We start from the raw sequence: 26,056 nt of genomic DNA, 5'->3' as shown, positions 1-26,056 counted from the left end.
TTTGTTATTGTTTTTTTTAAAACGATTGTGTAGATTATTTTAGTAGAGCTATGTTTTATTTTTATTTTTGGGCTGTAAAACTTTTAGAATATTTCATTGACGTTTTTTTGTTAAATTGTTTTATATTATGTCTTTAATTCAGTAAGTTAAATTATATATATATATATATTTTTTTTTCATATCGCTATTAGATTTATGTTTAAGATTCTTTTTTGGAATTCGTGACATAAAAGTTTTAAAAGAGGAAAATATATTAGATTCAATGTTTTTAATTTTCATTGATCTATGGGAATTGTTGTTTGATTTTTTTGTTCGTGTGTTATGACTACTAATGGGGGTGATATTGTATGTTAATGTCTTTTTGTATGTAATTATGTTTGGGTGGATTGTTTGATTGAAAGAAAAAATATAGGTGGTATGCATGATCGTTTAATAACGTGTGCTAGTGGAACACTTGAGCGAGGTCCAAGTCTAAAAATAAAATTAAAATATTAAGAAATTTTTTCAAAACCAATACATAAATTTGGTTTAAAATTCATGTATTATTAAATTTATAGTTTATAATTCGAAGAGAAACCTCAAATATTTATAGATAAAACTATTAATTCTTAAAATTATTTCATTACATTGTTAAATATATAGTCAATATTTTTTTTTTGAACAGGGTCTTACTATAATCTAGGACGGCCTTGGTGGATTAGAATTGTCTTGATGTTAGTTGTTTTTAAAGATGTTTAGCTCATATTTGGGGGTCACTTGGAGTTTATTTTGTTGTGGACTCGTAAGGAGTGGTATTTGGGTTTGATTCCTTGTTTCAATTCACAGATCTTTCATGTTAATCTTGTTCAAGACAACTCTGATAGTTGACCCTTAAAACCTCTTTTTATTTGAAGTAGAATTTGAATGTCGCGTACTTAAACTAATCCTAAGTAATGGATCCTAGACAAAAACAAACAAAAACACTAATCTTGAGTAGTTAAATGACATGAGTAATATATCGACTAATTTAACTTAGACATATTTTGTTTTAAAAAAAGAACTTAAATTTTATAAAGATTGTCCGAACCAAACATAGCTCCAGAGGGGGAAAACAAAACTAAAATTGTAAAGAAACACTGATGTGTTATTTAAATAGGAAATACTGCATCCAGAGCTCTTATTATCTTAACCTATGCCATCCATGCTTTCTTGGCCATCTTGGAAGCTGCTCCAGCTGGAGGCTTCTTATATTGTCGGCACCACTTGGAGCTGCTCCAGTGACTATGCTTCCTGCATGTCTGCAAAAAAATGGGGGGGGGGGGGGGACCTGAGTTTCCTGTGGGTTCACAAACTCTCCAACCTAAGTGATCAATGATTGGTTGGAAGTATATTAGAACATATTCAGAGCAAACTGGTGGATAATGATATGCGCTGAAATTGACGTACCAACAGAACCAGCTTCACAAGCACTGATGTTATGTAAGTTTGTCATTTCCCAATCAAAACCATCAAATAGACCTTCAGCAGTATCATTAGCAATGGTCATCTCCACACGATATCAGTCAGTAAACATGCATTTAAAATCAGGGGTATATCTGCGTGTGTGGACTTTTGGTGCAAATGATTGATAATAAAATGTTACTGAATGATACATACTGGAGGACACCAACAACATTAGTATTGTTGCAGTGCACGCAGGTAAAGGATGAGACAGTCCATTGAAGTTTCTTGGTACACTTGGAGCAAGAAACTTAACACCACCCTTTGTCCATCTCGATGTCGTTGACCTTCCAGGTGCAGGCAAACGAAGTCAATCTCCTACATTCTTTGAATATTAGAATCACATACAAAGTTCAAAAATGCAGGACTAACAAATTCTAAAGCTAGTTGTACAACCTGAGATGGAGTAGTGATAATAAACTCGTTGTGATCAGCCATGGTCAAACGTTCAACCTTTACGTAGCCTCTAAAAAGTGAAGCTGCTGATGTATTCCCAGTGTCTTTGGAGACCAGCCTACATGGATGAACAATATCCAGGCAGATTGAGTGCAGGATAAGTAATATAACGTACTCATATAATTAATCATTTAATAATCACCAAGATACTTACTTGTAAAGTAACTTTCCCCTGCATAAGTCTCCTTGTCGAAACAGCTATGTGTCTCTGATGTGGCATTGTGAAACAGACGTGAAGAAGAATTCATAATCAACTAACGGGTTCTAAATTTATTATTCAAAAGAGGTTCAATGAAGATATGAATACAAAAGTCTTATAATCATGAGGTGAAGAAGAAATCATAATCAACCGACGGGTTCTAAATTTTGCATTTAAAAGTGATTCAATGAATATATGAATGCAAAGGTCTGATAATCATGAGTTTTAAGAACATAATAACCTTAGAATCATGAGGAGAAGCATATCGATGCCATCAGCTCACCACCGAGTTTGACGTTCCTTGCTGCCAAGAATTTGAGCAGTCGCACCTCAACGGTGGAGGAACATCGCCCGTCTTTCAAATCAGCAAGAAGGATTGATGAATTAGCCATTATACTTTAAATAAGTTTTCTTTGGTGTTTTACGAATGAAGAGAATGATTTTCAAGGGATGAAGACTGACCTTTTATAGTTGTGAATACACCGCCTGGCGTAAGAAACTGCTTGTAGATTGGTGAAGGACCCTAATCTAAGTCAACAGAGGCGATTTTTCTCCATATAAAGATGCCATTGACAGAGCTGCTGTTGAAGTACTAAAGGAAAGAATCCAAAAGGAGTTAGGACCGAGAAAATATATTCATCTCCAAGGTCCATCTTAACCATACTAAACCAAAGTCTCCAAAAGCTCTGTACCTACGCTCTCTGTATTAAATGTTACAGAGCCGCATGCTCAATTAGAATAAAAAAATATGGACCACAAAAGCATCTCAGAAAGTGTGTAACTCAATTATTTTCTTACCCTTTTGCAAAGGATCTGTCGCCTAATCAGCTGCTTCAGCCTAAGAAAAACAAAACAAAAACTATAAATAGATAAAATAAAAGTGATTACAAAAAAGAAGAAAATTACATGGGTGGATGAAGTGGAGCATCTCTTGAGCTTGCTCTCGTCCATGGATTAATTCAAAAGAGAAGACACATTCAGAGAAAGAAACGAAACCATCGTTGTTTCAATCATGAACATACATGTCTCTTTGAGTCATATTCACGATCCTTTGCGGAAGAATGCATATTCCACTCAGTCAAATTTTTCAAAAAATCTGACATATGAACATGACATGAGGCTGAAAGATCTAAAACTTAAAGCATATCAAAGCTCAATTATTTTCTATCTCAGTCCAAGTTCTCGGGTAGCATAAAGATGATGTCGTGAAATCTGCAGTATATCATATAAGTCACGTTACCGAAAGCACTGTATTTTCTGATGAGTTAAGAACGAATGAGATGTAGTCTCCGAGAGAATAATGCATACCTTTTTATAGTCGACTCAAACGCCTTGCACATCAACAATATCGCATTGAATCCAGATCGTGGGTGATAGATTAATGGAAGGGGGGGGGGGGTTAAAGATGATTGATTGATCGGTTTTTGAGTGCTTGCGACGAAGGAGACGGAAGGCCAGCTGCGCAAGAGGTGTGTCGCCTTTCGATCTGGAGACACGAGAAGCACTCCGCGTAAACCTAATCCTAAACGGGGCGTTTAGTCACCATTATATTCTAAAACACGTGATGGGCTGCATGCTGTAAGGCCCAACAAAACAATGGAATCCAGAGACAACAACTTAAGAAACGCTGACGTGTCACTATTTCCCCTCCTCTCGTGGACAGCCTAAAAAGACAGATACTTCAACTTTATAGTTATAGATAGATGCTTTTATCATTTTTGTTTACTGCACTAACTTTATTACTACTATGTTTAAATATAGTTATTTTTATATTGTTTTTATACAGCTATTAAATGATAAATCTCTACAAAATAATTTTGTAGATGGATCCTCTTTTTTGTCAAATCTGTGGTTATACTTATAACTAGATTCAAATCATATCATAGATAAGAAACATCTATGATGCACCGGGACGGAAACGGGGACGAAAAACGGGAAAATTTAAAAATTATGGATACATGTACGGCAAATATATACTAGTAAAAAATATAAAATATTTATAAAAAAATAAATTTATATAGTGAATATAACATAATTAGATATAATTTACTATAATATGTCTATTTTGCCAACTAAAATTAGAAACAAGATAACAGTGACAGTTAAAAAACAATTGCACAAGGATTATGTCCCGTGAAAACTAGTCTTACTCATAGCTATGTTGTCTAACCGTCCCCAAACCGTACCAGTGCTGTCCCCGTGAAGTACCCGTCCCCGAAACGTTTCCGGTACCAGTACGGCAGCTAAATAGACGTCCCCGTGCTACATAGAGAAACATCATAGAAAAAGTCTTAGGATTCTTAACCAAAATAAACTAGCAAAAAAGAAAAAAAAAAGAATCGCTAGCCTCTCTTCCTTTCCCACTTCATGTGTTCAGTGACCTAAGAGGTTTATAGGCAATGCTCTAGATTCAACTTTAAAAAGGTCTTCTAAATCTCCAAACCTCTCTTTGGTCACACGTGAAGCAGGAACCTGATGAGAGAATCTAAGCCTTTCCGTCTTCGGGATGGTGAATATTGGTTCTGCCCACCCATCATCATCGTAATGCTGATACTTCTTAACTTCCTTGAACCAACTAATTTCATAGAATTCACCTCGATCATGACCAGACTCGCGCCCCAGTAGCAAGACCTTGTAGTCCAAGGTATCATCAAGAACTTGGACAATGTTATAAGTACAATAATCCAACCTCTCAGCCTCGATGTCACGTCTCCAGTATCTGTATATCACCCAAACTTCACCAGTTTTGGGGAGAATTGTATATTCTTTTCCACCTAACGAGATTTGAGGCATCATTACCTGATGCGAAACAGCATCTGGAGTGATGATTTCGAGAACCGTTTTAGGGTAGTAAGTTCCACAGCCGAGAGGCATTTTCCCATCTTCCCAGTCGATGACGTCCTTGGGGGAAGGAGTTGCTTTTTTGAGCCTGCTTATGTGTAGTTTGAGAACTGGCTCCTGCTCGAGTACTTGAGTATAAGTGATCTTCTGAATCTTACAGTAGTGTAGAGGCAAATCATCATTGCCACTGTAAAATGACCAAATCTGACCAGTCTTGAAAACGTTCCCCTTCCTAGCAAAGTAGATGGCCTGGCCTTTATGCTTTCTGTTCTCACAGAGTTTGTAGGCAGGATTGTTTTTGGTAACGCAGCTTGATCCAGCTCGTAAGCATCTTTTCCTTTAAATCCAGTCAGCTTGAAGGAAGGAATCCTGTGGGAGAATCGATACAAACTGTGAGCTAAGATAAGAAGTATGTCTTCAGGACCAGTTCCCACTCGAAAGAAGACACTTGCAAACCCTTTTGCTTTATGCAAGTATGAAACGTATACACCAGCTCCATCTGCGTAGTCAGACAAAATCTGGACGAACTCGTACTCAAAACTGCGGTGAGAATCTGGCTCTGAAGACCACTTGATAATATCCCAGTTCTTGAAAAGGGCCCAGGTCTCTCCTTTTCTTGGTGAAACAGTGAAATGACCAGAGTTGGTTCCTCCTTCATTGCATTGGATTTGGATAGGATGAGAGAATCTGGAACGGTCTTTTGTGTTCTCAGAACTCCCAAGTCTGAACTTACCAACAGAAACAGGCAAGTCTTGTTCAAACCACTGGATCTCTTTCTCATTATCTGGATCAGGCTCTAAGTATGTGATCCTAAGCCCAAAGGAAGGAGCTGAAACTCTTCTGATCTTAGCATACTCTCTAGGCATCCCATCCGCTGTATCGTAAAGAGCCCAAGTCTCGCCAGCTGCATAGTTTGCGTTCTCCCTTAGCTTCTCGAAGTCGTTAAATTTTGGACCAGCACATTCAGTACTCTCTGGTTGTATCATCAGCCCTTCTCCCCTTTCTGTAACATTGTAACCTCTTCTATTGTTTTGTTCAGCACTGCAGTTTTCAGTAATGCTCCTCTTTCTCTTCTCACCAGAAGAAGTCTCATTTCCAGTCATCAGATACTCTCACATATAAAAGTATAACAAGGCAAGAATCTGTTGAAACAAGGACACTTAGAAAAAAAAAAATTCAAACACACAACAACGACAACAGAAAAGTTATAGTATAAACATTTCAACCCCAAATCTAACTCACTTATACATTAACAAACCTAAATCTAATATTGGGCTAAAGTGCCAGCAACCCTACTCTAAGCTCAGATACATTATAAATACAAATCAACTAACTACTATTCTTTAAAAAAAAAAAAGAAACAGATTGAATACAGTCCACGAACCGGTTTGAACAACTTCAAGCAACAGCAAAATCGAAGTCGTCCGCGTAGGAGACTTTTGCCGCCGGGAAAGTAGTGAATTTGAGCGAACTGTAAAAGGCACTCTTATTTATTTAGGATATGACGTTTATTGGGAATAAAAGGAACTTTATTTGCTAGCTGCTCACCATATTTCGCTGTAAAAATAAGCATTAGCAATATATTGGGCGGAAAACAAATAAAAGATTATAATTTTACATTTGTAACCGTTCACCAGGGCATCAAAAACCAAATCGAAAGAAAGCGAACCAAAAAAACTAAAATGTGTAAAAATCTAAACTGTTTCTATTTTTCTAAATCCGAGAAACCAAAATCGAACTGATATTCGAGCATCCGAAATATAATTTATTTACCAAATAATAATTATTTTAAATTTTGAAATAAATAAATATATAAAATATATTTATAAATTATCTTAAAAACTTGTATTATATTTTATATTTTATTTTTGATTTTTTGGGTTTAACTTGAATTTTTGATTTTTATCGTTTTTTTTGCTTTAAACCCGAACTAAATCCAAATTACCTTATTTCTAATTCGATTTTGTTTCGGTTTTACAAAAATAGAAAACAGACCCAAATCCGACAATATTTAACCCATCCGGAAAATGTATAGTTTTTAAACGGGTCCTAAACATCTTAACCCGACACAAACCGTTAACCTGAATGGCTAGCACTACCGTGAAGAGACTAAATCTGTGATCAGCAGAGATAATTTTAACGACAAATGCTCAAAATCACATATGATATATATGCTAGTGAGTTTAAAACCTTCAAATAATGCTACTTCATAAATGGATGACAAACAATGGATCAAAGGAATTAGTAGCCATTAGACAGAGATGTCTTTTACTACTACCTTCTCAAAGTACATTGATTTGTCATGGATTTGAACCAATCAAAAGAAAAGAAAAACATAAATAAACCACAGAGAAAGTCATCAAGTAAGTCTGAGGGGTCTTTTGACAGAATGCACCAAAAGCTTACAAAAAGGAGTCCAACCATCCCTTATACCCTTCCTTCACGACTACCTTTGCTCAATGATCTTGAGCCCTCCTCACGTTTGCAGGTAATGCTCTATAATCAACTTCAAAAACCTCTCTCAATTCTCCTTGCATCTCCTCCGTTACTCGAGAAGCAGGAACCTGATGCGAGAATCTCAGAATTTTCGACTTCGGGATTGTGAATATCACTTCTCTCCCATCCTCATCGTCACAATCACGATGCCTACTCTCAGCTGCTCTAAAGAGTATCCTTTTCTCTCCACCTTCACTGGAAGACAACACATGCTCCAACGCTAAAACCTTGTACCCCAAGTTATCATCAAGAACTTGGACAATGTCATACTCACAGCACCCCACGTCCTTGAACTCTTTCTTGCAAGTCCAGAATCTGTACACAGCCCAAACTTCCCCAATCTTGGGGAGAACGGTGTACTCACTTCCATCATCTGCAGTGATCACATCGTTGATTCTCCTCACCAAGAAAGTCCCACAACCAACAGGCATTCTCTTGTCCTCCCACTGGATCACCTCCTCATCGAAAGGCTTAGCCTTTAACCGGCCCACATGTAGTTTAAACACTGGTTCTTCCTCAAACGCTTGTACAAGAGTGATCTTCTGAATCCTACAGTAGTGGAGAGGCAAGCTATCATTACAACCACTGTAGAACGACCAGATCTGGCCGGTTTGAAAGACCTTCCCCTTATTGGGAAAGCAAAGAGCTTCCGGTTTAGTCTCTGCGTATAGATGTAAAGGGACGACTCTCTCTTCGATTGCTTTAGGTAACGCAGCTTGGTCCAGCTCGTAAGCATCTTTTGGCACACCTTTCACGTCAACTCTTTTCATTTTGAAGGAAGAGATCATATGAGAGAAACGGTATAAGCTGTGAGATGGAATCTGAATAACTTCTGCTTCACTAGCTCCCATCCGGAAGAAGACACTTGCAAAGCCTTTTGCTTTGTGCAAGAATGCAACAGATACTCCTTCATCAGTGGTGTTAGACAAGATCTCAACGATGTCATACTCGTAACTGCGGTGAAAGTCTGGCTCTGAAGACCAGTTGATAATATCCCAGTTCTTGAATAACGCCCAAGTCTCGCCTTTTCTTGGGGAGACTGTGAAGTTACCGGTCATGATGCTTCCTTGGCAACGAATGGCATGTGAGAATATGGACAGGTCTTTCGTGTTCTGGTTTTTCCCAAACCTGAAGTTACCAACGGAAACAGGCAGGTCTTCTTCAAACCACTGGATCTCTTTCTCGTCAACTGGATCTGGTTCTAAGTATGTGATCCTAAGGCCAAAGGAAGGAGATGAAACTTTTCTGATTAGAGCGTACTGTCTAGGCATCCCATCTGCTTTGTCATAGAGAGCCCACGCCTGGCATTCTGAAAATTTTGCATCTTCCCTCCGTTTATTAAAGTCGTTGAACTTCAGACCAGCACACTCAGACATCTTTGGTTGTACTGGTACATCATCTCCTGAACCTGAATCACATAAACCAGGGGTTTTGTTCTTTTCATTCAACTTTTGATTGTTGCTGATGACATTAGGCAATGTTACTTCAGGACGATCAGCCTCACATAGTTGCTTCCCCCATTCTGACGCTTCTAGCCTTCCTGCTGCATCTCCATCATCATTGAATCCTCTTCTGTTATTATCTACAGGCTTGTCAAGAACATCTTCAGAGTGTTTATTCACCTCAAGATTCGCTGAGTTCCCTATGATATTTGGCAATGCTACTTCAGAACAATTAACTTGATGGAGTTGCTTCCCCCATCCTGACTCTTCTTGCCTTCTTGCCTTCCTGCATCTCCATTATCATTGAATCCTCTTCTGTTATTGTCAACAACATCTTCAGAGTTCTCCACTACTGTTCCCACTTGAGTATCTTGATTCCTATCCATCTTCTGATTCAGGTTTATGGCATTTGAAATTGGGTCTTCAGTAGTAGAAAGATCAACCACATGGACTTGCTTTACGCTTTCAGAATCTTCTCTTGCATCTCCACTATCACTGGTAACCCTTTTGTTCTTGTGTAGAGCACTGCAGTTTCCAGCATTGTAACTTTCCCCGCACTCGTTCATCTGTCTCTTCTCACCAACCTTCACAGCACAGCTCAAACCAGGAGAGCTTGCCTTCCCAGAGAAATGTGTGGCTTGAATCTTACTCGTGGCTGCCTTCTGTTGGGGCGAGGAGGAACTCACTTCAACCGTTTTGAACTTCTTCTTGCACTTACAAACGAACCATTTGTTGGTCCATTTGATCGGGAAACGATACTTGAGCTTACAAAATGGACACATAGCACAAAGTCTTGGACTGAGACTAGATGTTGCAGTCTGAGGCTGAACCTGGCTCTTCGGTGTCGGTGCAACCACATTGCTCCTAGTAATATGGTTTTGACTGCACATACTTTTCTCTATGGTAGACAAGCTTGTCTGAGTTGCTTTATCCATTGTCGTAGTGCCTTTGACAAGAGACTCGCTAGCAAGGAACTTCAAGTAGCAAGATTGACATCGTGTGGGTTTGTTGAGAAGGCTTATGTAGGATTTGTACCTGACGCTACAGAAAGGACATATAGTCCAAACCATTGAACGGTCACTTGATTGAGCTGTAGTGGAAGTCTCTGAAGCTTCTTTCTCTCTGTGAAGCTCGTTCATGATGGTGATATCCATCAAAGAATCTAATAACTTTCTTCTCTTTGGATCCTGCAAGAAGAATACAATACAGTTTATGGAAAGCCAAAGCATGTGTTCTTTGATAGCATTTCGAATCAGAACAAATTAATAAGAACCCTAAATCAAGCGTGTGTACATTAAGAAAGCCAAAGACAAGACATTTGGATACATACTACTAACCGATTCAGACAATAGCGGGAGCGGGAGCAAGAAGCTGTCACAAAGGGCGGAGACGTTTGCCCGAGAAAAGAGAGAGAGATGATTCGTCGTCAAGAGAATGTAGCTAAATTAAAATATACATTCTTCTTTTAGCGGGAAAAGTCCAACCGCTAATGGCGGGAAACAAAAAAATGTTATATCTTCATATTATTATTATTATTTTTTTTAAACACACGTTATAATATTTTGATCATTTATGCTTTAGTTTGTGTTTCTGAAATTGAGTTTGAATATGTGTTTTGCTGGTCGGATTTTTTCTAGTAAATTTGATAATTCGTTGCTAAATTTTGTAAAACTATATCAGATCACATGATTAATAATAAGAAGTGCAGATGAAGAAGCTGCTAAGAGATGACACAAACGTTGAGATTTACTTCAGTTCAAAACACATACTGTATATGCAAGAAGGAGAGAGCTTGATAAACACTTAACAGAGAACTACCTACTATTGAATCAAATGACTAGTAACTAACTAAACATGGAGAGAGTTCAGTAAGTTTCTCAGTCTGATCTAAACCACTTGCTCTTTTTCCTACATTACCATCTCAAGATTCATGACTTTCCATAGATTTGAACCAACAAAAGAAAAACATCCATAAACCTTGGATAAAGTCTTTAAACAAGATCAAACCTTGAGAGTCAGAATGCACCAAAAAGCTAACAAAAGGGACTTATCTTTCTCCTACATCCGTTGCTCAATGCTGTTGAAACCTCACAATACAGGTACTGCTGTAGAATCAAGTTCAAAAAGCTCTTTCAACTCTCCATCTATCTCCTTTACTACCCGGGAAGCAGCAATCTGATGAGAGAATCTCAGCATTTTCGACCTTGGGATTGTAAAGATCACTCCCGACCCATCATCATCATCATCAAAATCAAGTGGCTTGCTCTCAGCTGCTCTAAACACTCTCTTTTTCCTTACATCTTCCTTAAACTGCAACGCAGGCTCCAACGCTAAAACCTTATAGTCAAAAGCATCATCAAGAACTTCTACAATGCCATAGTCCACGTAGTTTTTCTCCATTTCATCGGCACTAAGGTAAGGAGTCCAGAATCTGTATATCGCCCACACTTCACCAATCTTGGGCAGAATAGTATATTCATTGCTTCCCTTGGAGGTTCCAGGCACTATAAGATGTGAGAAACGATCAGGGGTGAGTGCTAAGGAGCCTTGAGTCAAAAAGTAAGTTCCCCAACCAACAGGCATTTTCTTCTCCCCATATCGCTCCTCCTTCCAAGGGATGATATCCTTAGGAAAAGGTGTAGCCTTAAACCGGAACGCGTGCATTTTGTAAATTGGAGCCTGCTCAAACGCTTGAGTCAAACTGATCTTATAGATCCTACAGTAGTTCCTAGGCATGTTATCAAAACATCCGATGTATGACCAGATCTGGCCAGCTCGAAAAACCTTTCCATTTATAGTAAAGCTGAGCTCTTTTGGTTTAGGCTTTGGAGCGGCTAATAGATGTGAAGGGACGGTTACCTCTGCAATTTTTTCTGGTAACGCAGCTTGGTCCAGCTCATAAGCATACTTTGGCACACCTTTTGCTTCAGTTCCAGTCAGTTTGAAGGAAGGGATCATGTGCGAGAATTGATACATATTCTGAGGTAGAATCTGAGATGTGTCTGCCTCACCAGTTCCCATCCGAAAGAAGACACTTGCAAAGCCTTTTGCTTTATGCAATAAAGCAACAGATACGCAAGCAGCTCCATCAGTGTAATAATCTGACAAAATCTCAACAAACTTATACTCATAATTGCGGTGAGAATCTGGTTCTGAAGACCAGTTAATATCCCAGTTCTTGAATAGAGCCCAGGTCTCTCCTTTTCTTGGAGAAACAGTGAAATGACCAGAGTTGCTTCCTCCTTCGTTGCAGTGGATAACATGTGAGAATAACGAACGCTCTTGAGTGTTCTGATTTTTCCCAAGCCTGAACTTACCATCAGAAACAGGCAAGTCTTCTTCAAACCATTGGATCTCTTTCTCATCATCAGGATCCGGCTCTAGATATGTGATCCTAAGCCCAAAAGAAGGAACTGAAACTTTTCTGATGAGAGCATACTGTCTAGGAACCTTATCTGTTGTGTCATAGAGAGCGCACACCTGGCCAACTGCAAAGTTCACTTCTCCCCTCAGCTTATCAAAGTCGTTAAACTTCAGATCAGCAATCTTTGGTTTTACATTACTTCCTGAACTTGAATCACATAAACCAAAGTTGTCATCCACCTTAGCATTCCCAGAGCTTGACGCTTCATCTCCATTATCATTGAATCCTCTTCTGTTATTGTCGACAGGCTTGCTGTGATTTTGAGATAAAGCAGCAACCTCTTCCCTCTTTCTCTTCTCACCAACAACCTTCACGCCACAGCTCAAACCAGAGGAATAATTTTTCTTCCGCCCGGGTTTCAACTCCAAGAACAATTTGTTGAACAACACCTCGCCGGAACTAGCAAGGACCTCCATTGCAATGGTCTCCCCATGGCACTTCTCACAAACGAACCATTTGTCCACATACAGTTTAAGAAAACGCTCTCTATGCCCACAGTTTCTACACGTGGTCCAAAAGCTTGGACGTGTATTGGATGCAACTGGATGGCTCTGCTGTATACCAAGGAGCCTTTTAATCAGTACCCTCTTGTGCATAACATCTTTAGATGAGTCTTTCCCTGGTAAAAGACCATGACGAGGTATCTCACGCGCGAGGAACTCCTTGTTGCAAGATCGACACGTGTTCGATTTGTGGAGAAAGCATCTATGCAATCTGTACCACGCCATACACTCTGTACACCAAGTCCAGAACTTTTGAATGGCAGTGGAAGGAGGAGGAGTTTGGTCGGAGGAAGGACTCTCTTTATTAATCCAAGTCTCTGTAACGCCATTGATGGTGATATCCATCTTCTAACAACGTGAGGCCTTCTCGTGGGTTTCTCCTGTAGAAGAAGAATACATTATTATTTAATGGTTATCAGATGAGAATGACCCTAAAGCATGCACTCATCAATTGAGACTATGTGCAGGATTGATGAGTGATGGCAAGAAAACAAGAGACAAGACATTTGGATACAATCTACTAACCAAATCACGCAATTGCGGAAGCAAATACCAAGCAGCGGTCGTAAGTGGCGGAGAGTTTTGCCGGAGGGGAAAATACAAGTGAGTGAGACGACTAGTCGCGCACACGTGCGATAAAGTGTAACTTAAAATATCTCCTTTTAGCGGGAAAAGTCGCAGTTAGCAATTTGGGGAAACAAATTAAAATATGATAAAACGTAAAATATCTGAAGAATCATATGAATTTTCTGATTACAGAATAATTGTGTCAGGTATAAGGACGATTAAAAGAACAAGAGAATGTTGGTTTGATGTTTTTTTTATTTAACTTTAAACAAATTATATATAACAATAATTAACATTTTTTTAGTCTTGTTTTCCAAAAAGTTTTGAAAATTAAACGTTTCTAGTCTTGTTTTCAAATATGAAACCACACCTAAAGGCCAACGTAAGGATTACTTCACCACAAAAGCACAGATTAACACCAAACTACAGATACCTCCTACTTTAAAGATAGGGGAGTTCACAATGTTACAAAGGGACTACTAAACCCGAAGAAAGTTCAGTGACTTTATCATCGCAAAAAGGTCAATCTATGCTCTTCCTTTTCACCGTGCTGTTTCAGCTGTACAAGTCAGAGAATCAACTCAACAGGCAATAATACCTCAGATATTAGGTTCATAGACTTCTTGCAAAACTCCATGCATCTCCTTTGTTACTTTCCAAGTATGAACTCGATGCGAGAATCTAAGCAGTTCACATTCCGGAACTGTGAATCTCACGTCCTCGCCATCCATCCAATGCTCAGTAGCAGCCACATACACCGAACCAAAACCCTTAGAATCAACTGATTCAAAGCCATCATCAAGAGCCAGCAGCAGCACCTCGTAGCCCACTTTATCATCAAGAACTTCCACAAGATCATAACTCTGGGATTGCAGATCAGCGACTTCAATGCCATTACTCCAGTTTCTGTATATTGCCCAGACATCACCAGCCTTGGGCATGATGCTGTAATCATCCCCATCTCCAGAGGAGCCTTGGCTTATCAGACGTGAAAACACATCAAGATCAGTGAATATCTCCAGAACTTTCCTCGCCCGGAAGTTCCCACACCCGATGGGCATCTCCTTGTCAATCCACTGGATAACGCCTTTGATAGGTCTAGCCTTAAGACGACCTATATGCAGTTTAACCACCGGATCTTGCTCAAAAGCCTGAACAAACGTGATCTTCTGAATCTTGCCGTAGTACCGTGGCAAGTTGTCGTCGCCGCTGCCGAATGACCAGACTTGTCCCGTTTGAAAAGTTATTCCTTTACTAGCAAAGTAAACGCACTGAGAATGTTTATTATCCTCCTCCTCAGAGTTAGCCTCTTCTAGTAGATGTAAAGGGACGTCAATCTCCTTGATGTTTTCTGGTAACGCTGCGGGATCCAGCTCATAAGCACCTCGAGGCACACCTTCTGCTTCTATTCCAGTCGTCTTAAACGATGGAACACGATGGGAGAATTGCTCTGTATGGCTACATTGAATGTAAGATTTAACAACTTCCTTAGCAAAGCGACAGAACACATTTGAAAAACCTTTTGCCTTATGCAGGAATCCAACAGGTGGAGCATCTGTATGAGCATCTTCTTCTGGCACGATTTCGACAAATTGATAGTTATATTTACGGTGAGAACCGGGATCAGCTGACCAGTCAATGTCCCGGTAGCTCCAGGAGTTATCGCGCTTGTAGCGACCCTTGAAGATAGCCCACGTCTCTCCTTCTCTGGGATAAACGCTGAATCTTCTACCTGCGCTGCTGCTTCCTTCGTTGCAGTGAACAAGATGAGAGAACCTTCTGTGATCTTTTATATCCTCCGTTTTGCCGAGTTTGAACCAACCGACAGAAACAGGCAAGTCTTTTTCATAGCCCTGTAGTTCTTCCTTGTCGTCTGGATCAGGCTCAAGCCATGTGACGCTAAGACAGGAACCGGGAACTGAGAGTTTTGTGATCTGAGCGTACAGTCTAGGCATCCCATCCACTTTATCATCATAAAGAGCCCATGTCTGACCAACTGCAAAATTTCTTTCTTCCCTCAGCTTATCAAAGTCATTAAAAGTTGAATAATCCTGCTTTCCTCTCGCTGGCTCTTCTCCTGATTCTTCTTTTAGCAAAGACCCTTTAAGATTCATGTTGTTTTGCACCTCAAAGGCCTGTCGCTTGCTAAACAAAGACCTCTGAGACTGAGACTGAGACAGCTCTCCTCCATCAAAACCAAGTATTTTTATAGCCTTGGTGTCACCAACTAAAATAACTTCTTCAGCTTCTCTTTCTCCACTCACCAATCCTTCCCTCTTTCTCTTCTCAGCCGGAACCTGTTCGACACCAGATGGATAAAGCTCTCCATCACCATCACGGTTGGTCTCTTCCATTAATGTTCTAGCTTTGAGTCTCTCCCCTCTGGTATGATCTCTACTTGGTAAAGTTCAATCCTTTTCACTAACAACAATGAAACAAATAGAGTAATCAAACACCAAGCCAACGTCAAACAAATTTTCACAAGATTAACTGCAATAACCAAAATGTATTCCTCAAGGGAGGCATATACTCAACATTCACCACATCGTAAATAAAAAAGAGTGAAACTTTCAAAAAAGTAGACGATAAGAGAATGAGATACAGCGATACAATCCAGGAAAGTATAAAAGACGAAATATTCGATCAGGATTACGCAATAACGGAGAGTAAATCGAATATATTGGCGGTGAGTTTCGCCACCGGATAAGGAAGAAGAAAGAAGAAAGGTGGTTAAGGAGCTCACACAGTCTACGAGGCCGACGTCGGAGAGAAACTGTGACGAAGGTTCCGTTCGTCTCCGGAGGAGAACGAATAATTTCACTCTTTCACAGTTTTTTTGCGCTACTCGATTTACCGCTTCCCCCCCACCCCTTTTCACGGCGGTAAAAAAGCCCATTTCCCAATTCATTTGGGCGGGAAATATCTTACAGAGAAGGATAAATGGGCCCAACAAGCCCAGTTTCTTCATTTTAAATTCCGGTAGCTTCTTTATTTTTCAAAATATATTAATCAAATTCAAAATTATCCTAAATTTGTCCACTAGGGGGTTTGAATTTTGAAAATTTCCAGTTTATTTTCTCTCTACCATTTCCCCTCTCTTTCTCTTCCTTCCCAGATCGATTCAACAACGGACGACACTAATTAACCTTAGAGCTGAGAAGATTCCGAATCGGATCTCAGGCGGGCGAGTTGAAGCTTTGACGATGAACCAGTACCACATATACGAAGCGATTGGGCATGGCAAATGCTCGGTAATTTCTACTCTGCTTTACCATTACCCAACCATTTTTTATTTGTGCTTAAATCACTTAGTAAATTCGTTGCAGACTGTGTACAAAGGAAGGAAGAAGAAGACGATCGAGTATTTTGCCTGCAAGAGTGTCGACAAGTCGCGCAAGAGCAAGGTTCTTCAAGAGGTACGCACGCACGAGAGATCTGTTTCCTCTTTGCCGAATCAGTGATTTCATGCTTGGTTTACCTGAGATTGATTGCTTGATTTTAGTGAGCTGGTATCTGAATAGTGACGGATTCACTCTAGATTCGTCATCAGTTAGAGATCTTAAGTTTCTATTTTCTGGATGATTTGTTTGTGAGAAAGGCCGAATTGACTTTTCACGATGTCTGAGTTTTTCTAACTGCTTTGGTATTTGAACTCTTTACCTCTTTTTCAGGTCAGGATCCTTCACTCGCTAAATCATCCAAATGTACTCAAGTTCTATGCGTGGTATAGACTTTTGCTATTATCTAAACAGTTATCTGCCTCTCTCTTTGTTTACTTGTTTCTGATTATCTTCTTCTTGTGGTCTCTCAGGTACGAAACTTCTGCTCACATGTGGTTAGTTCTGGAATACTGCGTTGGGGGTGATCTCAGGACGTTATTGCAGCAGGTATTGCTTCTACTTCAACTCTCTTATTGATGGTAGGTCACAGGTTTTCTGAACGTCATTTGTTTTGTAGGACTGTAAGCTGCCAGAAGATTCAGTCTATGGTCTTGCCTATGATCTTGTCATAGCCTTGCTGTAAGATCATTCTTTTGCTAGTTTGACACTAACTCTAGGTGCATCAATAATATGCTTTCTCTTATGGACATTTTTTCCGGAATTTTCCAGGTTCTTACATTCGAGAGGAATTACATATTGTGATCTGAAACCATCAAACATCTTACTTGATGATAATGGACATATTAAGGTAATCATTTTTTCTGCCTTTTCTATGCCGGTATGCAGTTTATTTGGTTTAAATGATATCATATTGCTTTGTGTTGCAGCTGTGTGATTTTGGGTTGGCAAGGAAGCTAGATGATATTACTAAATCTCCATCCACGGTAAAGAGTATTTATATGTCCGTTTTTTTTCTATATATAGGCTTTACAGCGTTAGTGAATCTATGATTTCAAATTACACCGGAAACTGTATGTATGACATAAATACTCATCTCTTGTGATAACTTGCATCAGGGAAAACGTGGAACTCCGTATTATATGGCTCCAGAACTATATGAAGATGGAGGGGTTCATTCTTTTGCTTCCGACCTATGGGCCCTTGGCTGTGTGTTATATGAATGTTACACTGGGAGACCTCCTTTTGTGGCAAGAGAGTTCACCCAGCTTGTGAAATCCATTCATTCAGATCCAACTCCTCCACTCCCTGAAAATGCAAGCCGTTCATTTGTCAATCTCATCGAGTCTCTTCTTATCAAAGACCCAGCTCAAAGAATACAGTGGGCAGATCTCTGTGGTCATGCATTTTGGAAGAGTAAGATAAATTTAGTACAGTTGCCTCCTCAGCCTGCTTTTGATAATATGATTGGCATATACACAAAGCCATGTCTTTCTGAGCATAACGGAGACAGACCATGCAAGACCCCTCCAAAGTCTCGGGAGAAAGATCCAAAAGGTGGTTCAAAGCACAAGGAAAACTCCACTCAAGGTTCAAGGGGCCATGAGACGCCACAAAAGGGTACTCCTGTTGGTTCAAAAACACAAACAAAGCTTCATAGTAAGGCAACTCAGGAAAAGCATGGAGGTTGTCCGGGTGCTAACCGACAGGTGAATATTCTAAGATTGTCCAGGATAGCAAAGGCAAATCTCCAAAAGGAAAATGAGAAGGAAAACTACAGGAGACCCTTACCTAATAGCAACGAGAACTGTGCTGAAGTGAAGATCGATAACACTGATATGGAACTTGATTTTGATGAAGACAATGATGAGGATGGTCCAGATGAATTAGAAGGAAATGAGAACACCTCTGGTGCACAAGATGAAAGAGTTTTGAGTCACAGAAGGCAAGGAGTTAGGAGCAATAATGTGCTTGATGAGAACTCGTCTGCGAATGAAACACCAACCTCGGGAACCTCGGGTGAAGCCAGAGATTGCCATGAAGAGCAGTCAGAACCTATTGAAGTGTCAGCTGCGCTACCTAGTGCTAGTCCTCAAGTCAAAACTCATAGAGGAAGAGATGTTTCTGGGATTAATGTTCACCACGACTCGTCTAAATCACCTAATAGCCTCAGTGACGTCGTTTGGCATTTATCCGATCTTTCTGTTAGACCCGTCATGCCCAGCAGAAAATCTGACAAAGAAGCTGTGCCTTCTCTCTCATTCGAAGCACCACAGCCTTCTGATTTTGGTAAGATGGGAAAGCAAGAACTTGAACCGCTTAACAATAGAATCATAACGGTTCTAAGTGGGAGTAGTGCTGGCATCTCAGAGAAACAGAATTTGATCAGATACCTCGAGGCACTGAGTAGCAATGCTGATGCAGCCAACATATTGACCAACGGGCCAATAATGCTTGTGCTTGTTAAAGTTCTGCGATTATCCAAGACCCCGGCGTTTCGTGTACAAATTGCTTCACTAATTGGTTTGTTAATTCGGCATTCTACTGCTATCGAAGATGAGTTGGCAAATTCTGGTATCTTAGACTCTCTTACCAATGGCCTCAGAGACAAGCATGAAAAAGTGAGAAGGTTCTCTATGGCAGCCCTAGGTGAATTGATGTTCTACATCTCAACTCAAAATGAGCATAAGGATTTCAAACCAACAGAATCCCCATCCAAAGAAACCCGGTCTACATCGGGTTGGCAGGTCAGCATTCCCGGATTGTTACTCTTAATTTGGCTTTTAATGTTCATGGTGTTATTCATGGACCAAAGTACATTGCTTAATCTTAGTGGTCTTATCTTTTCACTGATGCCGGTTTAAAAATATTCCTTTTTCTTGAACTAGGTTTCAGGTGCCTTGATCTCTCTTGTATCATCTACCTTACGCAAAGGAGAAGATGACCTGACTCAGCTCTACGCTTTAAGGACAATAGAAAACATCTGCAGTCAAGGTGCTTACTGGGCCACCCGTTTCTCTAGCCAAGATTTGATAAGCAATCTCTGCTATATCTACAGAGCAGCTGGTAAACAAGAGAGCATGAGGCAGACTGCTGGATCATGTTTGGTCCGTCTTTCTCGTTTTAACCCTCCTTGCATTCAGACGGTTGTAGAAAAGCTCTCATTGAAGGAAATAGCTTCATCTTTCGTCAAAGGTAGCGCACGGGAGCAGCAAACTTGCTTAAATCTTCTGAATATGGCTATGATTGGAAGTCACACGTGCCCAAGCTTTGGAAGGCATCTTGTGTCATTGACAGAGGAGAAAAATCTTTTCCCTAGTCTGCTTTCCATCTTAGAGCAAGGAACTGAAGTTCTGAGGGGAAAAACTGTTCTCTTCGTTGCACTTTTGTGCAAAAATAGTAGGCGGTGGCTAACAAATTTCTTTTGCAATACAAGATTTCTTCCCGTGGTGGACAGATTAGCCAAAGAAAAAGACACTTATGTGCAACAATGTCTTGAGGCATTCGTGCATGTCATTGCCTCCATAATACCAGGTTTGCTGGATACGATAACCAGTGATATCCAGCAGCTAATGACAGGAAAACGCCATGCACCTGTTTCTCCCCTTAATGGTCGAGCTGCTCCAAAGACTAATCTACACTTGTTTCCTGTGGTTCTTCATCTTCTTGGAAGCTCTTCGTTTAAGAACAAAATGATAACCCAACAAATCCTGCGCCAGCTGGCAAATGTTACAAAATTTGTGGAAGCCTCATTTCAGGTCAGTAGTTACAACTTTCCGATGCCCTTTTTGTATTACTCTCTTCCTTCAAATGAAATGCTCTGTGTTTTATCTTGCGCTAATGGGATTGAATAATTGCTCGTCTGCGTTTAAATTCCTTGCCTTATGCTAGTTACTACTATTCTATGATATGGTTAGGATTGCTTACAGGATAGGAAAGAATCTCATACAACTATTATCGGAACTTTCACTATAGATGTGTGTTTAAGATCTAACATGTTTGAAGAACTTTCTCCATTTTCTCTCTTGTCCTAATCATGGTTTATGACACAGTGAACTTTGATATGACATACTTGTCAATTTTTCATGACTTGTTAACAATTTGCAGGGAAGAGATGACTTCCGTATAACCCTTCTTCAAGTTCTAGAATGCATAGCAGAAGACGCTCCTCTGGTTACACAAAATGCTGATATTATTTTCCGTGAGATTCTCCCATCTCTGGCTGCAATTTACAATGGGAACAAAGATGGGGATGCTCGGTTTCTCTGTTTGAAGATCTGGTTCGATACAATGACAATTCTCTTAACCGAGTGCACAGACATCGAACAACAAACCTCTGAGGATTTGAAATCAGTATCCAACTCTCATTTCCTCCCACTCTACCCTGCACTGCTCCAAGACGAAGATCCAATCCCAGCTTACGCACAAAAGCTCCTCCTCATGCTAGTTGAGTTTGACTACATCAAAATCTCCAGCATTTTGCAACAGAACACAGTTTCACAGTGCTTCGAGTTTCTTCTCGGAGACTTGTCAAGCGCGAATGTGAACAACGTCAAGCTCTGTCTCGCCTTGGCCTCAGCTCCAGAGATGGAAACTAAACTACTTTCTCAGCTCAAAGTAGTGAGGAGGATCGGGAACCTGCTAGAATTTGTGAATGCCAAAGACATGGAAGATTTCCTTGAGCCTACTTTAAGTCTCTGCAGAGCTTTCTTGTTAAGGTCACTTGGGAACAAGAAAGGTCTCCGCTCAAACTACACGAAAGAGCCAACGCTATTATCAGAGGCATCTTTCACATTCGAGGTCGATCCACAAGAATGTATAAGAGACATTGCAGACTTCGGTAGCAACATCGGCTTGCTCTTGGACCTCGCGGCCTCAGATGACACGAGCATCGCAGTAGCAGATATTGCCTCTGAATGCGTCGTGTTGCTACTTAAGACTGCTTCGAGAGAAGCCGCCACGGGGTTTTTAACCAATCTTCCTAAGATCACACCGATCCTCGACTCGTGGCGCAGGAGGAAGAGCACGGAGACACAAGTGTTGGTATTGACGAGAATCTTGCATTGTTTGGGTTATGCGTGCAAGCAGTATCTATCGCATGCCATGATTTTGTCGATATCAGGATATGATATCTATAAGATCAACGCCATTGTCTCTGAGATCAAGAACTCAGACGTCGCGGGTCTTAACATCGTCGCTTCGCTAGTTGCTGTGGAGTTGCAGAGGTTGCCTCGTTGAGTTTTGGACTATTCTGAACCAAGGTAGCAGTTTATGATAACGATTCAAGTCTTTTTATTGTTATTTGTACAATGCAAAGTATGTCTACATTCTCGTTGTTAAACTAGGAGTAAGCTGTAGCTTTTGAAAATGCAAAGTATATCCAGGCTTTTGCCATTTTCTCGAGGAGCTTTGAGACGAGAATTGCTTGTGAATAATTTATACAACATTTTCACAAGTATTTTGTAGAATTTTGTAAATTGTGGTTTGTGTATTTGATAATGTTGTAGTTCCTTAAGGCACTAGTAGTACTAAACGGGGAACAAGTGTAACATGTGAGTCTTATCCTCTTCTATAGGTACTTTTCTCAGTTGGTGTTTTTAATAGTGCAGTATCTATTAAAAATACTATTTGTATACGAACGTAGTATCAGTTTTCTACATTTACTCAAATTTGGATCATAATTTTTTTTTTTTTGGTCGAAAAATTTGGACCAAAAAGGAAGACTCTAAAATAAGAAAAGAAAAATATGGATCACATGCTTTGCAGTTCTGGCACATGCCAATAAGGCAATAACCGACCGTTTACAGGTACGTACGTACCTAACCAATTCAAATGAACAATTAATCTAAAATATTTAAAAACTCCAAAAGTATTGCATCCGTAATTACCCAGCTTGACTCTTGAAACTGACTTTTTGTCAAGTTTTTATTTGAATATTCAGAAGATGGTACTTAGGTGATGTAGAAAACCGCGTTCTTGAAAAAAACAAGAAGTCGTAGAAGCTTATATAATACTTCAACTTTATTTATTCACGATACGGTTGATTATGTCTACTCAAAACCATATATATATCCACTACTGGTCTAGACGAAAAGAACAAGAAAAACAATGACAAAGAGGAAAACAATACAATTTCTTCTTCTAAGCTTGGTTCATATACTTTTATGTGTATCCTTACAGGTTGGTGTGACAGAGGCAAGATTCCGTCACCTAGGTCAGTCTCTTTTTACTCAGCGAATTATAAAATTTACAGTTTAGTAAGTTATTACTTTAAATAAATTTTCTAATTCTGGTGGGTTAATTTTGTAATAGGTGTTGTGAAATGGACAGAAAAGATAGGCGTAAGCCCTTCCCCGCCTTGTGGAGCTCTACAAAGAAGGCCTCCTTATAAGAGAGAAACGGAAAAGTCTTGTAGACTCTTTCCCCCGAGAGCTCCTTAACTTGTGCTCTCGCTACAAGAGTTAGCAACGTTGAATATGTACGCAGAATTTGCCCACCACCGATATTGTGTAATTCCGATCACTATTTAGTAACGATGTAACATAAGGGAAAAATAAATATATGCACGATGTGACAACGCTATCATTGATTATTTTCTTTCAAAAATTCATGTGTAGATGGTAAAAATAATAACAGTAACGATAATGCATGCTAGGCTATTACATAGTTATTTGTAAAATATAATTGTAACCGTAAACCAGGCGTCTGTGGTCGGGTGGTCAAGGCGTTCTGTGGATCCCCAAAAGACCTGAATTCGAATCCGCACCATACCAGATTTCCACGGCGCGTGGCCACCGGAGCTTTCACATTCTCTCTCCGTGAAATGGTTTACCATTTTTTTTTAATAATTGTAACCATAGTTTTATCTTATATGGTCATCGATCTTTTCTTGGTTTATCTGTTATATATATCAAACATAGAAGTGAATATACAAGCATGTATCTATAGACAGTAGGATACGCAACCATAATGAGATTTTTTTAGAAACGAAAATAATGAGATTCAATGGGCTTATGAAAAATAAAAGACTACGCAATAGGATGGATCTACTACAACGGCGAATACAAGACTGGCTGTCTGATCAACAAGGCCGTTTATCATTCGGCAGCAGCATTTACCTAAACATGGCTTCTCCGAGAATAAAAATAGAGCACCACATTGATCACGTGCAGCCATTGTAAATGACATCGGAGTGAATCGAAATAAGCTTTCTTCTGAGTTCTATTAATTAACAAAAGGATTTAAAGGTTTCGGTAGGGTCTGGTTGGGATTTAATGATTCTCAAAATGGTTTTAAAATAAAATCTTAGTTTCAAAACGTTTAATCGATTGAACATTGGAAGATATCACTGATTAGGCAAATGATTGACATTATATGTTTGTCACAAAGATGTTTCAATTTTAATATTACAAATAACAATAGAACGTTCACAACAAACACATCTAACTATTTAAAATGAACAATCTACAATAAACGGTGAACGGTTAAGTCTACAATATAAGGAAACCTCAAAAAGTCTTACATCCATAATTATCCATCCAGGATATAATCTCTAATATTTGACTATTCAGAACATGTTACAGCTAGATGATGTACAAAACCGCGTGCTAGAGAATACAAATTATCATTGATTTTGTAATGTTTATTTATTTGCTATATGTTGAAAAAATATCTTGATCAACACTACAAATAATTAAGTTCAATTGATAAAATTAAAATCTTATAAAAAAGTCAGACTATATATAGACTAATTTTCCCTTTAATATAATAGAATATTATTTTTTTTAAATTACCATTGCGTATAGCCGTGTAGCATAGAAAATCTCCTAATAAATAAATATATGTCAAATCGTCGAAGAAATTCATTAATTTATTTTTTCACTATATGTTTGATCTTGGCAGCTTCCATTTTCTTAAATTTATTTTTCTTGACTTCTACATATATTCTATATATTCTACATTCCTACTGGTGGACATGTTACAGATTGGAACCAAACAATTATGATAATGAATAAAACAGCAAAAACCCTTTCTTGTATATGTTTGATCAGCATCCATTTTATGTTATTACTTTTCTTGACTTCTTAGATATATACTATTTGTCGACATGAGTACAGATTGGAAACCAAACAATTATGATAATGAAGAAATACACAAAAGCCTTCCTTCTTCTAAGTTTGTTTTATATATATTTCTATGTCTATCATTTCCACAATGTTTTTAAAACCGGACAAAGCTTCTTCTAATTACTCAAATTTCACGCCCTACCAGCAAACCAATGAGCCAAAATCAGAAACTAAAACAAGAGTAGACCACTCGCTACTCGCTAGTTCTATCTCTCAGTCCATTTTTGGTTCAACTCGTTTCTTCCTTTCATAGGTTAGAAATGTTATCTGTCACGAAGTTTATTCATGCAAACTTTTTCTATCTATTAAGGCAACGAAGCCTTATCATGTAAACATTTATATTTTTAATTTGAAAGTACTTTGTCAAAAAAAAAAAAACAAGAGTAGACCAGCTTGAGAATATATAAGTACAATTTTAGGATATTTTTTACTACATTTTGAAAAAAAAAGGAAGCTATATTTATTACACCGGATCTATATTAACATATTTCTTTCAACATATGATATGAAAATTCAAAATGATTATCTGGGCATTCTGGGCCCAATAATATATGTTAGCCCATTTACATTCTTCTCGTCAGCTTTTTTCCCGCCAAAATGAATTGGGAACAGAGCTTTTTCACCGCCGTGAAAAGGGTAAAGCACAACTGTAAAAGAGTGAGATTTGTCCTTCTCCTTCAAAGACGACGGAAACTTTCGCCGCAGTTCTCTCCGACATCGGCCTCTTACTCTGAGTGAGCTCCTTAATTTCTCAATCTAGCGTTCCTTTTAGTATAAAGACGCTTGCTTTAGGTTAGGGTTCTTGCCCACGAAAAAAAAAAAAAGGGTTCTGCCCACGAAGATGGATCTCACCATTAATGGCGTTACAGAGACTTGGATCAAAGGCACTTTTACTTTTGAATAATTTTGAAGTTAAGTTTGAAGTTTTATTTAAAAGAATAACACTTATAAACTTCAAATATAAACTTCCTAATAGAGTGTCTTTTTGGAGAAGCTCTTATACTCCTCGATAAAAATCATAATTTTGCCAAAAATACTATAAATTTTACAAAGGATTAACAAAATTAATTAATGATATTTTGGTCATTTGGTTTTTGACTTCAAAATATATATCTACCATTAAAAATCCATTAAAAAACTCATTCCAGTAATCATAAATTTTATTTACTAAAAGACTTAAATTCA

General features: G+C 38.9%; 3 protein-coding genes and 2 pseudogenes across 4 annotated transcripts; 1 reads left to right on the top strand and 4 right to left on the bottom strand.

Moving 5' to 3' along the window:
- Window positions 1–1,020: 1,020 nt before the first annotated feature.
- LOC106386623 lies at window positions 1,021–6,621 on the bottom strand (annotated as a pseudogene).
- A 301-nt stretch (window positions 6,622–6,922) lies between these two features.
- LOC106383471 lies at window positions 6,923–10,067 on the bottom strand. The gene is made up of 2 exons (XM_048752942.1): window positions 9,246–10,067; window positions 6,923–9,195 (listed from the first exon to the last, which is right to left on the bottom strand). Exons 1-2 carry the CDS (start codon window positions 10,065–10,067, stop codon window positions 7,432–7,434), a joined length of 2,586 nt encoding a protein of 861 aa, XP_048608899.1. The 3' UTR covers window positions 6,923–7,431.
- On the bottom strand, window positions 9,189–13,403 carry LOC106386175. Of its 2 annotated transcripts, none has more exons than XM_048752057.1 (2): window positions 10,244–13,403; window positions 9,189–10,100 (listed from the first exon to the last, which is right to left on the bottom strand). In XM_048752057.1, exon 1 carries the CDS (start codon window positions 13,183–13,185, stop codon window positions 11,002–11,004), a length of 2,184 nt encoding a protein of 727 aa, XP_048608014.1. In that variant the 5' UTR covers window positions 13,186–13,403; the 3' UTR covers window positions 9,189–10,100; window positions 10,244–11,001. The 2 variants fall into 2 exon arrangements, with proteins under 2 accessions (XP_048608014.1, XP_013681517.2); XM_013826063.3 differs by having other exon boundaries at window positions 10,251–13,403.
- Window positions 13,404–13,685: 282 nt separating this feature from the next.
- On the bottom strand, window positions 13,686–16,268 carry LOC106386619 (annotated as a pseudogene).
- Window positions 16,269–16,404: 136 nt separating this feature from the next.
- On the top strand, window positions 16,405–22,260 carry LOC106386617 (serine/threonine-protein kinase RUNKEL-like). Its single transcript, XM_013826447.3, has 10 exons — window positions 16,405–16,658; window positions 16,734–16,823; window positions 17,079–17,131; window positions 17,219–17,294; window positions 17,365–17,426; window positions 17,517–17,595; window positions 17,675–17,731; window positions 17,864–19,492; window positions 19,634–20,503; window positions 20,853–22,260. The coding sequence occupies exons 1-10, from the start codon at window positions 16,611–16,613 to the stop codon at window positions 21,981–21,983; spliced, it is 4,095 nt and encodes a 1,364-aa protein (XP_013681901.1). The 5' UTR covers window positions 16,405–16,610; the 3' UTR covers window positions 21,984–22,260.
- Window positions 22,261–26,056: the final 3,796 nt, after the last annotated feature.

Source organism: Brassica napus, chromosome C3 (genome assembly GCF_020379485.1).
Source record: "Brassica napus cultivar Da-Ae chromosome C3, Da-Ae, whole genome shotgun sequence".
NCBI lineage: Eukaryota > Viridiplantae > Streptophyta > Magnoliopsida > Brassicales > Brassicaceae > Brassica > Brassica napus.
The sequence above is the reverse complement of the archived record's forward strand: the minus strand, read 5'-3'. Positions and strand labels throughout refer to the sequence as shown.

Excerpts from the sequence above, each read along its gene's own strand:
- LOC106383471 (XM_048752942.1), bottom strand. The coding sequence starts at position 10,067 with ATGGATATCACCATCATGAACGAGCTTCACAGAGAGAAAGAAGCTTCA. Across the intron at positions 9,196-9,245 it reads TAGTGGAGAACTCTGAAGAT|GCAAGAAGGCAAGAAGAGTC; the intron begins GTTGTTGACAAT and ends AGATGCAGGAAG.
- LOC106386617 (XM_013826447.3), top strand. The coding sequence starts at position 16,611 with ATGAACCAGTACCACATATACGAAGCGATTGGGCATGGCAAATGCTCG. Across the intron at positions 17,132-17,218 it reads GTACTCAAGTTCTATGCGTG|GTACGAAACTTCTGCTCACA; the intron begins GTATAGACTTTT and ends GTGGTCTCTCAG. Across the intron at positions 17,295-17,364 it reads TCAGGACGTTATTGCAGCAG|GACTGTAAGCTGCCAGAAGA; the intron begins GTATTGCTTCTA and ends TTTGTTTTGTAG.
- LOC106386175 (XM_048752057.1), bottom strand. The coding sequence starts at position 13,185 with ATGGATATCACCATCAATGGCGTTACAGAGACTTGGATTAATAAAGAG.